The sequence below is a fragment of the Trematomus bernacchii genome, unplaced genomic scaffold (genome assembly GCF_902827165.1).
Source record: "Trematomus bernacchii unplaced genomic scaffold, fTreBer1.1, whole genome shotgun sequence".
Taxonomy (NCBI): Eukaryota; Metazoa; Chordata; class Actinopteri; order Perciformes; family Nototheniidae; genus Trematomus; species Trematomus bernacchii.
Genome location: NW_022987803.1, coordinates 5,450,517 through 5,467,121, shown reverse-complemented (window position 1 = coordinate 5,467,121; position 16,605 = coordinate 5,450,517). Strand labels below are relative to the sequence as shown.

The 16,605-nt window shown below is 39.9% G+C and overlaps 1 protein-coding gene across 1 annotated transcript in view; it reads left to right on the top strand.

The window, feature by feature from the left end:
• Positions 1 to 10,987, top strand: part of LOC117498600 — a 60,730-nt gene extending 49,743 nt beyond the window's left edge. The window contains exons 27-32 of the mRNA XM_034150795.1: positions 290 to 457; positions 6,839 to 8,233; positions 8,354 to 8,395; positions 9,795 to 9,854; positions 9,973 to 10,036; positions 10,121 to 10,987. Coding sequence (XP_034006686.1) covers positions 290 to 457; positions 6,839 to 8,233; positions 8,354 to 8,395; positions 9,795 to 9,854; positions 9,973 to 10,036; positions 10,121 to 10,191 — 1,800 coding nt within the window. The 3' untranslated portion in view covers positions 10,192 to 10,987. The remainder of the gene's footprint in view (positions 1 to 289; positions 458 to 6,838; positions 8,234 to 8,353; positions 8,396 to 9,794; positions 9,855 to 9,972; positions 10,037 to 10,120) is intronic.
• The last annotated feature ends 5,618 nt before the right edge of the window (positions 10,988 to 16,605 follow it).

Below are 16,605 nucleotides of genomic sequence, written 5' to 3'. Positions count from 1 at the left end.
TAATAAATATATAAGACATAAACCGATAAAATATTAAAAAATATATATTTTTGTTATTACAATGTTTCAAAACAAAGAACATTTAAGTTAATATGGGATAGGTCTCCAAATGGTAGTACCCTGTATCAAAGCACACGGCCATCCCTCACACAATCACATTCTTTTAGCCTCTTCTATACATTTGTGGCTTAAAATGTGCAGCTATTGCTAGAAAAGAAACATCTCTGTATTTTTCATGGTTTACAATCTCTCATTATATAAATGTATGTGTTTTTAATATTTACTTTAGGAGTTGCAGGTGAAGGATGTCCCAGATTTTGTGGAGGATCTGAGTAAAGATGTCAAAGAGGTGAAGAAGGAAGTAAGAGAGTCACCTAATACCATATCAACTATCGTGGAAATCCTAGGCAACATTGCAGATTTCCCAACTCTGGTCGTCAATCAACCTGTCATAGAGGTAGGTTAAACCTCCCAGCTAGACATTGTTGGTTCTAAAAACATTCTGAGAATGTTACCATTCACTGTTCTAGGAATATGGCGGCAGTGGGAAACAGTTGTTCCAGGGTGGGTAGAGAGGCCTGGCTGGTCTTGGGGGTGTGGAAGGCCTTGGATTCCTCCTGGGAGAGACATCACAATGAGTGTTAGGCAAAAGCAGGCAAAGTTGTTAAAGAATATGCTGGCAAAAAGCTAGAGCGGCACTCAACAAACCGTTCACGGCAACAAACCGTTCACGGCAACAATCCGGCAGGGAATGAGTGCAGGCTGCAGGCTTTCATAGTGTGGCTGATGAGCAGGTTGCAGGTGTGGTTGATTGGAGATTGCTCCCAGCCGTGTAGAGCAGACCAGCAGGCAGGGGGGGGAGAGAGAGACACACACAGTAGAAACAAACACATTCGTTTTTATACGTCCTATTCATTGTCTCAATGCGCTCATACATCTTAAGAAAGTTATCACCAAAAATGTTAAGAATGTTTTTAGAGAACGTTATCCTACCTTTCAGAAGAACATTCTGGGAACCAAAATAAAACGTCCCGCTGAAAACATTCCTAGAACAATGAATGGTAACATTCTCAGAATATTTTGAGAACCAAAAATGCCTAGCTGGGAACTCACACATGCCACCGCAAACATGCAATATCTGCTTACAGCTTATCATGAATTACGTGCTTGTTTGTTTTTTTCAAAAGGAAAATGTGGTGACATCAGATTTTTTTAAACATCCTTTTCAAACAAATGCAACAAGTTTGTTTTTTAAAGCGCTCTAGAAATAAATCTGACGTTGACCATGACCATGTTAATATTTGCCATCACAGGAACGTTTTATAAAAAAAGAATAACCTTCTGAAAACATTCTTGGAAAATGTTCTTCTTTTGTTATCATGTAACATTGAGGGAACGTTTTATAAAGAACATCTTTAATGTGTTACCCAACAACGTCCAAAACACATCCTTAGAATGTTGCAGGCAAAACGTTCCATCTTTGTTAACATATCACATTAAAGAAACATTTTATAAAACACTTTCTGTCATCTCAGGCCTCAATAACATCCTCAAAACATCCTCTGAATGTCGCAGTTAAAACGTTATGTCTTAGTTAACCTTAAACCTTATAGGAACATTATTTGAAATAATAAATATCCTAAAAAGGTTCTTTGAACATCAGATTAAAACGTTTCTTTAAAACATTATTAGAACCTGTAGGTAATGTTAGCCAAAGTTGTGAGAATGTCCCCCGCTAGTTGGGCTTCCCATCAGCATTATCTTAGTTAAGATATGTCTTCTTTTTTTTACATTTTCTTTTTTATTGAGTCAGGCACAATGAGTTACATTTATACGGTCTATATTTTTCCTTCCCCCCCCCCCTCCCGGTCCTAGCTAGTAAAGTAAATAAATAAATACATATATAGGGAAAAATAAAGTAATGTAAAAGATTATTTAGTTTTTTTTTATAGATAAGGAAATAAAGAATAATGACAATAATACATGTACCCATATACTCACATATGTGACCAGAGGCCTGTACTACGAAGCCGGATTTTCGCTTAGCCGGCTGACTTCAGGGAAAACTCGGGCTTTCCGGTCCTACGACGCTGGTTCTCTTTTTAGCGGGCTAGATCTCCATGGTAACTTATGCTGAGCGGCTAACCTCCTCGGGAGGAGGTTAGGTTGCAGGCTAAGAGATCAACTCAGTAAAAGCACAGCCTGCTGACCAATCAGAGCTCCGTGTGCGGAATTTAAAGCTATCAAGTCATATTACAGGATAGAGGAAATACAGAAAAACTGCCGTTGCAGGAAAGACGGCCGGCAAAAATCAACTGACTGTGTGAACGTGAAAATTAATAGAATATCCCCTCCCATCTTCAGAGCAATCTGACTATTATAACATTAGCGTTAAGAAAGCTTACTTAAATATCTGCCACAACTTAAGTAACCGGATCAAAGTAACATTAAGTACAGTCCGCGGCACTGTGAGTGCAGACGTTGATGTGTCCCATTATCATTCATCACATCATAATGTATCATATATTTCCTTATTTGAGTCAGCTTCTTGAGCCGTATCTGGCCGTGCAACACTCACAGTGCCACATACTGTATGCAGAAGTATTATTTTAAGCAACACATTAAGTTGACGAAACACTCGAGTCAAATGTAATTAAAGTCAGATCCACTCGTGTCTTAACGGGGCAGTGATATCATAAACCTGTTAATGTACGCATTCAAACGCTTTTTCTTTTACCAGCTGTATTCACCTTGCAGGTGCAGCTATGTGGCTTTTATCCTGGATAAAGTGTTTAAGTCATGGATGTTTAAAGTTTAACTTCTTCATATTTGACTAATATTAAAGTTCACTTTTCATTCAGGAAGTATGACACGCTGCGCTGTCAGTACGCTTGTCCATGTTTTGAGATTGGTCGAATGCTCCAAATACCACCCCTTTCATGTGAACACGCACCTAACTAGATAGGACACGGCTGGCTTGAGCGATCCACTTGATAACCAGCGTCGTAGTACAGCTTAGCGAGAGCGCGTATGTTTTGGATTGGGCCAACCAGCTAACTGAAAAACATATAAAAAAAAAAAAAAAATCCAGGTTAGGTTGAACCAGCTTCGTAGTACAGGCCTCTGCTCTATCGAAATCAGTCGCATTGACCCGAAGACACATTTTGAGTTGTATACACTGTTGGAAAGAGGAGATTCCTAGCTCTCTAATGATATCAGGATTGTTGTTGTACTCCAAATATTAAGCGAAATATGTCACATTATATAATGACTGTCAGCAAGTCATCATTTTGAGAAAAAGGCCTTCAAAGTTTCCTCTTCTCTGGAATCCATCGATCTGATTGATTATTAGCGGAGCAAATGATCAAAGTAGTAACGGAGGGAAAATATTTTCGTTTGGATTACTGGTCTGGGGGAAGCTCGCAAGTGTGTGTGTATGTATGTTTGTGTGTGTTTGTGTATTTTTGCGTTTGTGTGTATTGTGTTTGTTTCCCGGGGAAAACAGTCACGAGAAACACCGGCTGTTGTTATGCCTGCTGTGACGTCAAGTTACTCCGTTCTCCGCTTGTAACTATGCCGTTACAAGCTTCAAAGTTGTATTTATCATCTGAATTTGCCGAAACAAGTTTAATATTCTGAAAGCCAAGACTTTGTTTATTTGAAATCAGATGAAAACAAACTGTAACGGACCCTGCCGTGTTATCTATGATTACTATACGCTTACATTCATAATTTCAGCCGGAGGGAGGGGGAGCTGCGCTGCGGAACAGCAGAGTGGCGAGGGAGAGCTGTCATCTTCCCTTTACAAGCTTCACAAATGTATTTATCGTGTGATTTTGGAAATAAAAGTCTCATATTCTGAAAGCCAAGACTTTGTTTATTTAAAATGAAACAAAACACCCAAACCCCAAAAAACTATTTATTAACGCAAATCCACGTTTATTTTGAAATGAGCCGTTGCGACTTCCGACTGATTTCGATAGAGCGGGTCACATATGTATACCCACATATTCACATACACATATATATATGTACATACCTACACCCATACCAACACATTTACATACACATATACACATACACATACATACACGTACATACATACATGTATATCAAAAACAAAGAAACATACATTCATAGTCCCCCCTTTCTTCCTAACTTAGTGTCTTAAATTCAGCTATGTAGGCTATCACAGAGCCCCAGACAGATTCAAACATTTCTGAAGATATATTTAATCTTCTCCAAGTTCAGGTATAACATTAGATCTTTAAGCCATAGAGATGCTTTAGGTGCTATTGAGGATTTCAACTCAATGTTGGTTCCTTAATCCATAAAATTATTTTGTGGATATTGGCTGCCCAATATAGTGTCTTAGGTTTGGAAGCTCACTACGTAGATCTGTGCCTTTGTAAAAGCTCTCTCTTCTAGGAGTCTTCCCTTGCCATGAAAAAGAGGAGATTAGTGTGTCTATTTTACAAAAAAGTGATTTGGGTAGGAAGACTGGCAGACATTGAAAGAGGTACAGGAAGCACGTTCATTTTGATACAGTTTACCCTCCCAGCGATAGTTAAATGTAAATTATTCCACCTTTCCAAATCAGATTTGAGTTTGTCAATTGGTGGTGGGACGTTGTTTTTGTAAAGATCTGAGAGTTTTCTACATATATTCACACCCAAGTACTTAAAATTACTCCTGGACATCTTAAAGGGGATGAGTCTATCGGGGATCTGGAGGGCCAGGGGCCTCATTTATAAAGGGATATACGCTCAAAAAATGGCGTACGCCAGTTTCTACGCAATGTTTGCGATTTATAAAATACTAACTTGACGGGAAAATGTGCGGTCCTCCACGCAAACTCTAACCCATGCGTACGCACTAAGCACAACAACGGGAGAGACGAGAAACTGCAACACCGTTGGCAGAAGGAAGAATGGAGAGAAATATGTGGAAATAATACCATAAATAAAATGTTACCTCTCATTTATCAAATATGAAGAATTCATTTTCAAACATTGATTAAAGCCAATCTTAAAATGATTAAACAAACGCCTGTTTGAGACTCCTCAGTGCACACAAAAACATAACTTGGAGAAATAAATAAATACGGATATGCTATTTAAAACCACCTCGAATACGTTGTGTTCATGTTATGAAATGTTTTCTCATAAATGATGCGGTAAGCAGGAGGACAGAATTACATCTAAACTGACGCCGTTTTGCATTTCTATAGGTTGTAGATACGAGCATGGTTTTATATACTATCACGTTTAATCGTGTTTTATGCCGTTTGCCAAGACTTGATAAGTCGCTCGTAAAACACAGGAGGTATGGAAACTAAGAACACCATATGTGGTAAATTGTACAGCTAATATAACACAACACATTGTATTTCCTTTAACTGGTGGATTATGGATATATAGTTGCTGATCGACAGCTGGAACACAAACCACCAAATACAACAAAAGAACGCTTTCTCTTTTTCGGTTTTATTAATACGACTACTACCGTCTCAGGGAGAGTTTGAGGCAAAGCTCCCCGGTCAATTTTTTATAAAACTCAATTGGATAGCCGTCTGGGCCCGGGGTCTTGCCACTCTGGATCAGCCTGATCGAATCAGCTATTTCACTGGGCTTTAGAGGTTGATCCAACTCACCCTCCTGAGCAGGTGTTATGGACGGAAATTTCAGATTATCCAAGAATTTTGTTCTGTCCCTTGTGAGGCATAATAGTCCTGAGTAAAAGGTTTTAAAAGTCTCATTGATAACAGATGGGATTGCTGTGAGTTCAGGAGTAGGGGTCCGTATTTGTTTAATTTGTTGGGAGGCCGACTGGCTCTTAATTTGGTGCGCTAGGAGACGACCCGCCTTCTCCCCATGTTCATACTGAAATCCACGCAAATTTAAAAGCTATTTCTCAGTCTCTTGCGTTGAAAGTAAATTGTAGTCCATCTGAAGATTTTGCCTTTCTTTATCTAGTTCAGGGGATGGAAATGTTGAGAGTTTGCTATTTCGTTTTGCTATACTGCCCAAAAGTTCTCACTGTTTTTGCTTTTTCAATTTGTTTTGCTTTGCAGAGTAAAAGATAATCTCTCCTCGGAATACAGCTTTTAACGTCTCCCACAAAAGAGATGGTGATATGAAATCAGACATATTGGTTGTAAGGAAATCATCAATAGCTTTAGAGATTGTTTCACAGAATCGATCATCGTTTAACAGTGTGCAGTTCAGTCTCCAGGGGGGACGTGTCTTTTGTAACAGTGTGAATGAGAGGTCAAGTAGCAATGGAGCGTGTCTTTTATGTCAACAAATATGTGAACTGCTCTATTGAAACCAGTCGGATGTCGCAACGGCGCATTGCATTTGGGGTTTTGGTTGATTCTAAAAAAACAATGTCTTTGCTTCCAGAATATCAATCTTTTATATCACATTTATACAATAAATACATTTTTCCCCCTCGGAAAATACACACACACACACACACACACACACACACACACACACACACACACACACACACACACACACACACACACACACACACACACCTACTTTCGGTCGCACTTTTGTCCTGAACTTGAGCCCCCTCTTTTAAATTGCTATAGCTAAAATATTGTCAGCAAACCTTGAAGGCCTTTTTAAAAAAATCGTATCTTGATATTTCATATTTGCAAATATTCAAAAACAATAAGGATATCTTCAGAAAGCTAAGAATCTCCTCTTTCCAGTTGTGTACATAACTCAAAATGTGTATCGGAGTCGATGTGACTGATAGAGCAGTTCACGTATATATTTTTTTGATGCGGATGTAACCTCACAATGAAATCTCTCTTTATCTGCAGAGTGTCCTTCAAACAGTTGATGTCATTATTGGTGATGATTCAAGAGAGTCCTGGACAGTTCTGAATGCAAACGAAAACAGCAACGCAAGCTCTGATTTACTGGGTTCGATGGAACTCCTCTCTGATAGAATAGTTGGGACATTTACCTTTGAGACTGATGCAATCCTCCTCAACAGAAGCACCTTTGACGACTCGTTCTACCTAAATCTGAACAGCAGCGTTGCCCTGGACATTCCTAACACCGGCTTTCGCAACGTCTCTATCACCACTATTACTTTCTACACCCTAAATAATGTTATGCCAGTACGGAACACCAGCCTCTTCAACACCAACACCAATAACACTGACCCCATTAATGCCCTCAACACAGCTGTGGTGCTAATCAAAGTAAATGAAAAGATTCAGAACGTTACTTTAAGCTACGCCAAGTTAAACACGACTCTGACGCAAGATCCTCAGTGTGTATTTTGGAACTTTACACTGTTTGACAACAGGGGTGCTTGGGATAGTGACGGGTGTGAGTTTGTTTCCGATATAAATGACACAGTAACCTGCAGATGCGACCATCTCACCTCATTTTCATTTCTGATGTCAACTGGTATCCCTGAAGACCTCGCAACAATCTTGGATCTAATCACCTACGTTGGAGTTGGGATCTCTATGGCAAGTTTAGTTATATGTTTAATTATTGAAGGATACGTTTGGAAAGCCATAACTAAAAATAGCACTGCCTTCATGCGTCATGTTTCCATCATTAACACTGCCCTCTCTCTGTTGATCGCTGACATCTGTTTTATCATCGGTGCCTTCATTGCCGACAACCCAGCTGAAAACCCGGGACCCGGGAAGAGCTATGATGTTCCAGTTGAACCTTGCAGCACAGCAACATTTTTTATGCACTTTTTCTACCTTGCGCTGTTCTTTTGGATGCTAGTTTCAGGCCTTCTGCTATTTTACCGGACAGTCATGGTCTTCTCCCACATGTCCAAGTCAGTCATGTTGGCTATTGGCTTCTTATTAGGCTACGGGTGCCCTCTGATTATAGCTGTTGTTACTGTTGCCGCCACAGCACCAGGAAATGGATACATCAGGAGAAAAGAGGCTTGTTGGCTTAACTGGGAGCAAACAAGGGCCCTGTTGGCGTTTGTGATACCTGCCTTAGCTATAGTTTGTATCAACATAATTATCGTAATCGTGGTCTTGTTCAAAATGCTAAGAAGAGGCGTGGGAGACGCCGCCCAAAGAGATGAAAGGCATACGCTGGTGGTCATTCTAAGGTGTGTGGCCATTTTGACTCCTTTATTTGGACTGACCTGGTCTTTAGGAGTGGGGACCATGCTAGACTCAAGGAATAGAGGACTCCACATTGTCTTTGCACTCTTCAATTCACTACAGGTATTTGCAACCATTAAAAATAACAATTTGTTCTTACATATTAGTATTTTTTATATAATACCTATTTTTGTCAATTTCTTTGATGTTAAAGAAATATGCGTGTTATTTCATTTTCCTCAGGGTTTCTTCATTTTAGTGTTTGGGACACTATTCGATTCAAAGGTATGTTGTCTTTAAAATAATAATTGTGGATAGATGATTGATACCTCTTTTGATAGTAGTAGTAGAAGTATTCAAATCCTTTAACCTGCCAGAAGGTAAAAATACCAGATTATAACTTAATATCATGCAATGAAAAAGGATTAAAGTCATATCAGTTTTAGCATTATTGTTATCATATTTTATATTCCATCATGATTTTATCATGAAGCATTGAAACAAAATGATAGAGATTTCCGTACCTTTGTGATTTAGTGCCCCCAGTTAAAGATTTTAATTGACATTTACACCATAACGTTGAGTGTGCATTTGTTATGATAGCATTACTTAAGATAAAAACTAGCAGGTTGACAACTTTGTTAACAAAGCCAAACATCAAGAATCAGAATTAGAAGTCCTTAACTGTCCAACGGCAGGAACATTTACAATGTTACAGCAAGACCAGTGCCAAAGCAAGAGTACACAACACAATAAATAGAAGGCCGGCTAATCAGCTCATCTGGCTTATGTCCTGTAGTTCAGGCTGTGTTGACGCCGTCACTTTTTAATGGGAAAAAGATTACCCAAAGTGAAGGAAACAAGAAAAACAAATCCTGCCAAATTTAACAGAATTATTGGAAGAATGTTTTCGTCCACCATTTCGTAGTGAAGAGCTGTGGATCTTGGAAATACTGGTACCCTAGTTTTAAGCCCTTGACTATAAGGAATATATACACATGTGTGAAATGAACTTGCTCACTCCATATAACTGGCTGCAATCTAATTACAAGAATGCACTCAAAGTAAAGATATAAATATAACAACATAAAAACGTACAGGTATTGCCGTCTCAAGGGCTGTGAACGAAGGATGGCACAGGAATAGCATGTATCAGCTTCACTGGAGCACACATGCTATTTTAGAATCACTAAAACTATCTTCCTGTCACGTAAGAGCTAGCTTAAAAACACACCAAATGGTTGGCGAAGCCAGAACAGAGGGCCTCTATCTTCCTTGACAATGATGACATGCTGTATTCCAGCCAATCGTGGCTTGCAAAAAGAGCTTGTTTTTACTGCTTCAAGCTTTGTTTTGCAATCCATTGTTTTATCAAAGGTAAACTGGTAATTGTTACATGTGAATAGAGGATTTAAGGGCATATTTGTTAAATACTTCTCTCAGTAATGGATTGGTTTGAAAGAGTTCTATACAAGTTCAGATAGCAAAGTGTAACACAAGGGCAGTACTGTAGCCTACTGTGCGAATATGCCTAGCAGCCCCTCTAAAGCTCACAAGAGAGTTAATGCTAATTATAAAGCAAGTAAGCTTATTTTCACTAAAATGTTGTTTAAAAATGTTAATCTTCCTGAATGTTTTCCGAATCGCACATAAGTTGATTGAGATGAATTTGATTTTCCTGTAGATCCGTTCTATCCTCGCAAGAAAATCGCCTACAACAAGCACAGGCTCCAATACAACAAGAGTAAGTCATTTGAAAGTGTATGCAGTTTTTCTTGTTCATAATGTTTCTACCCATTAAATAACAAAGACATCCTGCAATCACCTATTTATACCATATACATTTTTTTTTTCTACTTTAGAGTACAAGTGGTGGAATTTCCTCCACTGGACTGAACTGGTTCCATCGACTGCGTGGAAGAAGATGCAAGTTTTAATTTTAAATTGAGCAGTTCTTTTCATTTACTGAGATACATTTTCCCTAATAACAATTTGTTATTTGTCTTTCAGACATCTACCGTGTGTCAGAGACTGCAAACTCGGGCAGTGCTGGTGCGTCAGAGTCATTCTCCAATATCTAAATCAATGCATGGAACCGTACACATTATTTCATTAGGGCTATTTATTCAAAAGATCTGACAGTTATTGTAGGATTTTCAGCACATAATCAGAAACGATGCAGTTTACTGGGATGATATTGTAAGAGATGGTGCAACAGACATGGTTAGTTTTGAAATCAGCGTAGTTTAGGTCTTACAGGCAGCATTAAAATATGTTTGCATTGTAAAGGTACTGTTCTGTTACTCAAAGCCCTAGGAAAGCAAGTGTGACACAACATTGTGAATGAAACTGTGAAATTACATTTTATTTTGAAGTGTGAAATGTAGTGGTGCTCTGAATCAATGACGTGCAATGATCAATTATTATCTTAACTCTCGTAATGTCCTCCCGATTACTATGCACCTTGTGCCCTCTGGGGTCAAAAATGACCCCATCTGGCTTGTCTGATATTTAGTGAAACAATGAATTAATTTGACCATATTGTATTGTGACTATTTGTCTTATCAGAGACTGGTATATGTCAATGTTTAGTAAGGATGCCCTTTTTGAATAATTTATATTTTTTGAATGACAACACATAATCACACCTTGTGCCCTCTGGGGTCATTTTTGACCCCGTCTTGCTTGACTGTTATTTAAAGCATAAAGTATGAAATGTCAATACATTTTGTGTTACACCTTTAGTTTTGCTTCAGTCCAACCCATTACCACACATGTTTCCCTTTGTTTTGGAATTTAGGGCCAAAAGACCTTTTTTATATGAAATTTTACCATTTTCTGAGTTAAAAAATAAATGAAACTATTTAATAATTTGAACATATCGTATTGTGACTATTTGTCTTATCACAGACTGGTATATGTCAAAGTTTAGTAAGGATGCCCTTTTTGAATAATTTATATTTTTTTAATGACAACACATAATCACACCTTGTGCCCTCTGGGGTCATTTTTGACCCCGTCTGGCTTGACTGTTATTTCAAGAATTTAAAGTGGAAACCTCACGCATTTCTGTGTTATACATTTAATGCCAACTTTATTGAAACACATTGACAACCATTTCTTTATTCCATTTGGAATTTAAGGAAAATTAGACCTCATTTACATGAACTCTCACCTTGTTTTTGATAAAAAAAATACATAAAATCCCCAATTATTCTGACAAAAGTAAATGATTACAGTCGTGTGTTGAAAAATCATGTGTTTCAACTTTAGCATAACCTGACATATCAAATATATCAACATTCATTTCCAAAACATTTAACTATTCAAAACATACTTTTCAGTATGAAACAATAGAACGTGCCCTTAATGTGCCCTCAGTTGCATGCAGGGCAGGTAACAATGGTGTGATCTTTGCAGATGTATGCATTGAATCTTTGGCACATTTTCTTGGTTTTGACATCAATCTGGCGAGGGCAGAATTTGCACCTGCTCCTTTTGGGTGATGGGTCAGGAGGGGGAGCTTGGCGAGCCGGAGCTGGGTGACGGGTAGTTGCTGCAGAGGTAGAGCTGGAGCAGAACTGCTGGACCTCCATAACCAAACTGGCAGCGGCTGGCGTGCGGGGAAGAACCTGTCAAGTCAAGTCAAACTTTATTATAATAAATCACAGTGCAAATACAAAAAGTTCAAATTGTGAGGACACTACAGAAGGAAGAGCAACAGAAATGAAGCTTAATGCTGACCTTGCGTCGCTGGATGTGAGGTATCACAAGTTGTCGTCCAAGCTCCTCCATGAACAGCCTCCTCTTGTTGCACTTCCCCTGATTCCAGGCTGGGTTGATCTCAGACCACAGGACAAAGGAGTTGTATGCAGACACGTCGAGTATGTTGAAGAAGACAACTAAATTCAATGCATTAACCTTTGCATAATTAATATTATTAACATTATGAATAATAAATGTGAAATACCTTGTCAAGGTTATCGACACCCCTTTGTTGTGATTGTAATCTTGGATGATTTTGGGCTTTTTGTCATCCCTGTCGCTCACAGCTGCATCCCGATGCAGAGTGCTCATCAGAAGAACATTTTTCTGTTTTTTGGGGAGATAGGACAGCAGAGCATGGGTCTCAGTGAAAGCAAACTTCGATGAGAAACGAGCCCTGTCCGCTTTTGACACCAGTGCAGGGGGAAGCTCAGGTTTATTTCTCCTTACTGTTCCTACCATGCTTTCTTTTCAGCAGCGCCAGGCCAAGGGCATGTGAAGTAAAGAAGTTGTTACAGGTTATCGTTTTTCCCTGGAGGCCTTCTGTCATGTCAAGGACAACTCGCATGCCCTGATTTTTTTCTGACGTCCCGCCAGCAGGTTTGCCAATGTATATCTGCATATTCCATGCGTAGCTTGACCTGGCATCGCATGCTGCCCATATTTTTATCCCATATTTCCCTGGTTTGCTTGGGATATACTGTTTGAATGGACAGCGACCTCTGAATGGGACCAGGCGCTCATCGACAGTCACATTAGTGCCTGGATTGTACATCATTGACAGGAGAGACACCCACGTGTCCCAAACGTCTCGAATTGGAGCAAGTTTGTCTCGTGCCCGGCGATCTTTTCTTGTGTCTTTGTCATCAAATCTTATGACTCTGGACATTTTATGAAACATTTTAAGTGTCATGGTAGCACGGAAAATTGCCCTACCAGACTCTGCATTCCATAGACTTGCTGTTGCCTCTTTGCTGGATCGGTACACTCCAGCTAGAACCAACAAACCCACGTATGCCTGCAGGTCCATTTGATCCATCTTTCTCCATTTTTTCCCATAAACACGCTGCCCCTCCTTGTTAGTCATGGGCTGCGTTTCACTTCGGTTAAATGGATTCCTTGCGTCCCTCACTTGCGTCGTTTCCCTGCGACTAGTCCCTCCCACCAGGGAAGCATGGAGAGACGCAAGGAAACCACGAGAAGCAGGGAAATGAGTTTTAAGAGCAATGGGACGTCGTTTCCTCCGGAGCGTCACGTGAAGCGACGTCCGTTTGTGATGACGCCGCACAGCTGATCGTCTGACAGCTGCTCTGTCCCCGTTATTTTCACAAACACCCCCGCCTCTGTTAGTACACATTTACTGACACAAACATTTGTATCATCTGTTGTAGACCCAAATAAATAAAATCAAATAAGAACTCATTCTCAAAAAAGATAAACGCCATTCTTAAAATGTATAAACGAACAATAGTTAGATTAATATTGATTAGAGTGCACAATAGAAATAGAAATAATTGAGAGAAGAAAAAGAGATATGTTATCTATCAAAACCCAGTTAGATTAACATTCATTGGATTGCACACTTTGTTTGTGTGGATATGTAGCAAATTAACATGTTAAATCAGGCATGGGCAAACTAAGGCCCGCGGGCCATATACGGCCCGTTGGGCTTTTGAATCCGGCCCGCCGAATATTGGTACAAAATTGTCCAAATTATAGTAAAGACCGCATTTATTTTGCCTTTTTCCTGCAATACCCGGCATTTCAGTTGATCCCACTAGATGGCGCACTCTAGACACAATTTACCTTTGCTGGAGTCTGGTCTATTCTCTCAGCTGGCCCCACTCGGCAACCCGGCAAGATCAAAGAACAAAATACGTCACGCTTACATTGGAGGGGGTCGAGATTAACCTGAGCAATAACAGTTCATGGCGAGTACGGCGAATACAAGTTGTAACAAGCAGTAGCGCTGAGCAAAGGGACTAGAACGCGACCACACACTTATAAAAAACACTTATATAAAGTCAGGCAACACTAACCAGGCTTAGTGTGATTCTGTTTATTTGACCTTACTTTAATGACCATCCGTTCACTGTTATTGACCATTGTGAAGAGGCAGACGTTTTCCTTTTGTTTTGTATTATTGCAGCTATCGGATGGAATCAATACATGGGCTACATGTGGCCATCACAAGGAAAATCATAACGAAAACTACGCCGGCACAATATGCGTGTAGAAAACGGCTTATGCCACAATATGATCGCAACAAGTAGTCAAGATAGTCTGATTAGCTTCGGTTGCTATGCTAACATCACCTGTAGAATGCCAGAGAAACTTTCATAACAGCGTTGTGATGCCAAACAGCTTTCAGACTAAAACACATTCACTTATGGGGATGGGGGATATTTATCAGCTGCTTGTGTGACAGTCAGACAATGAAAACTTTACAGCGGCCGCTGCCGCGAGTTAACAGGAGAATAAACTCCGAACCACATTAATAAACAATGCACCACGGCACTCTGGAGAAAGGTACAAGGTTGGAGAAGTAGTTCTTTAATTTAATCTCGCTTCGTATGATTAAAAACTACCCGACGCAGTCCTCTATTGATGTTGTTGTGAGCGGTGTTGCGGAGAAAATCAGCGACGTAAAACGCTGTGTGGGTCATAAGAAGGCACGTAAACGGTTACGTCATGACGCAAACGATGACGCAATAACTCACCTTTGAACCTAATTCACCTTTGAACCTGCATCTGTAACAATGAGTGGACCAAAGAAAAGAAAAGTCAACATTGAGTGCCGAGTGTATAATGAGGAGTGGACAGCTAAATATCTTTTTACCGATCTGCTACTGGCCCGGCCCGTCTGTCAAATTTTAAAACTCAAAGTGGTCCCCGAGCCAAAAAGTTTGCCCACCCCTGTGTTAAATAGCACTTAATGACTGACTGAATGGAAATGACAATAAATGAAAATGTAAAACGAAAAAGCGATCATGAAAATGTTTCCAATAAATGAATAAAATGATTTTTGACCACTTTGTTGTTCAGATATATCACATATTTGTAACTGAATGATGCATGAATTGAAACAAAACACAGTATAAACTGAGGAGTGAGTCCCGTGAGTTTCATGTGTTTTCTTCACTACGCTGGGAAACTGCTCTCATGTCAAGAAGCAACAGATCAGTGCATGCGCTGCATCGTCCAATCAGTGAGCGATACACAGTAATGGGGTGGGGCGAGTATCTGAGGATTTCATCGAAGGATGGTCTGGTGGTTCCTCGATTATAGCTCCTCCATTATCGCTCCTCGATCCTCGCTCCTCGCTCCTCCGGCAGAAATAAGGCTATTGGGACGCTATTCAAGATGGGGCAGACAAATCAACTTCCGGTGAGACCGAGACCGAGGAGCGAGGAAATGAAAAATAAGAGAAGTGAAACGCAGCCATGTTCAGTACTGACTCTTAGATGACAGAAACAGCAGCCGTAACAATGGCCTTCGGCAGAAACAGATAAAAAGCGGACTTTATGTCCTCAATACGAGACCTTGCATACAGGGTTGGACCCTGGCAGCTTGTCTCTCTCTCTGCTCTCTCTGCTGTTACCATGCGACGTCCGTCACTGGGAGGGATAGAAGACCAGATCATTTTTTTATTCTTAGATGGGAAATATTCTTCTATCTCAGCTGGGTGCTCTTCCTCAGATTCTTCCTCATCAGTGGATTCTTCCACTTCCTCAAAATAAGTGTGGTCCTCCACTTCTGACACTTCTTCCATTTCTGATTCTACATCTTCATATTAATTTTCCTCCATTTCAAAACCTTCTTCCATTTCAGAAGCGGGTGATGTGGGGGCTTCTTCAGAGGAAGAATTTGGTCTGTAACTTACATCCATCTCCTCTTCATGAGTTTCCTCCTCTTCTGACCCTGAATCATCCTCATCGGTTGATTTTTCCTCCATAACACGGTCAAAGATTAGCTCATGAACCTCCTCCGCAGTCAAATGTTTCTGCCTCCTCATTTTGCTGCTGTCTCTCTCAGAATAAAATGTGAAATGCCCCAACATTTATGAGAAAAGGCCTGTTTGTTTTTGACTTGACAATTAATTGATCCGATACATCAAAGGTGTGTGTGTATGTGTGTGTGAGTGAGCCGTAACTAGGGAGGGACTAAAAGGTGAAATGCCCCAGCAACAGTGAGAAAAGGCCTGTTTGTTTTTCGTTTATGTTTTTTGTTTATGATTTTTGTTGATCTAACAATTCAAAAAGTCAAAACATCAAAAGTGTGTGTGTGTGTGTGTGTGTGTGTGTGTGTGTGTGTGTGTGTGTGTGTGTGTGTGTACCGTGAGGAGCAGGCAGTGGGTTGTTGCAGCATTGTGCTGAAAAAATGTGCCCCATTGCTCCAATGTCCTGGTGTTATAAAATACAATAAAACACCCATAATTCAATGAAATTACTTCAAATGTGTTGTAATCGTTAACCTCTTAAGCACGGTGGACCCCTCCCACCGTTTTGTTTTCGAGATAATGTCTCAGGGCTTCTTAACATTTATGAAACTATTAATGTGTAGCACCAGATTAACGGGAAGAATCTCAGCTAACTGAAGATATGAACCATTTTTACCAAAACAAAACACAAGTCTCATAAGAAGGGTCTAAATGACCCCTGAGCGAAAAAATTCTAACGCACTGCGGCACACAATTCAAGATAACGATACCCTTATTACTTATCGTAGCT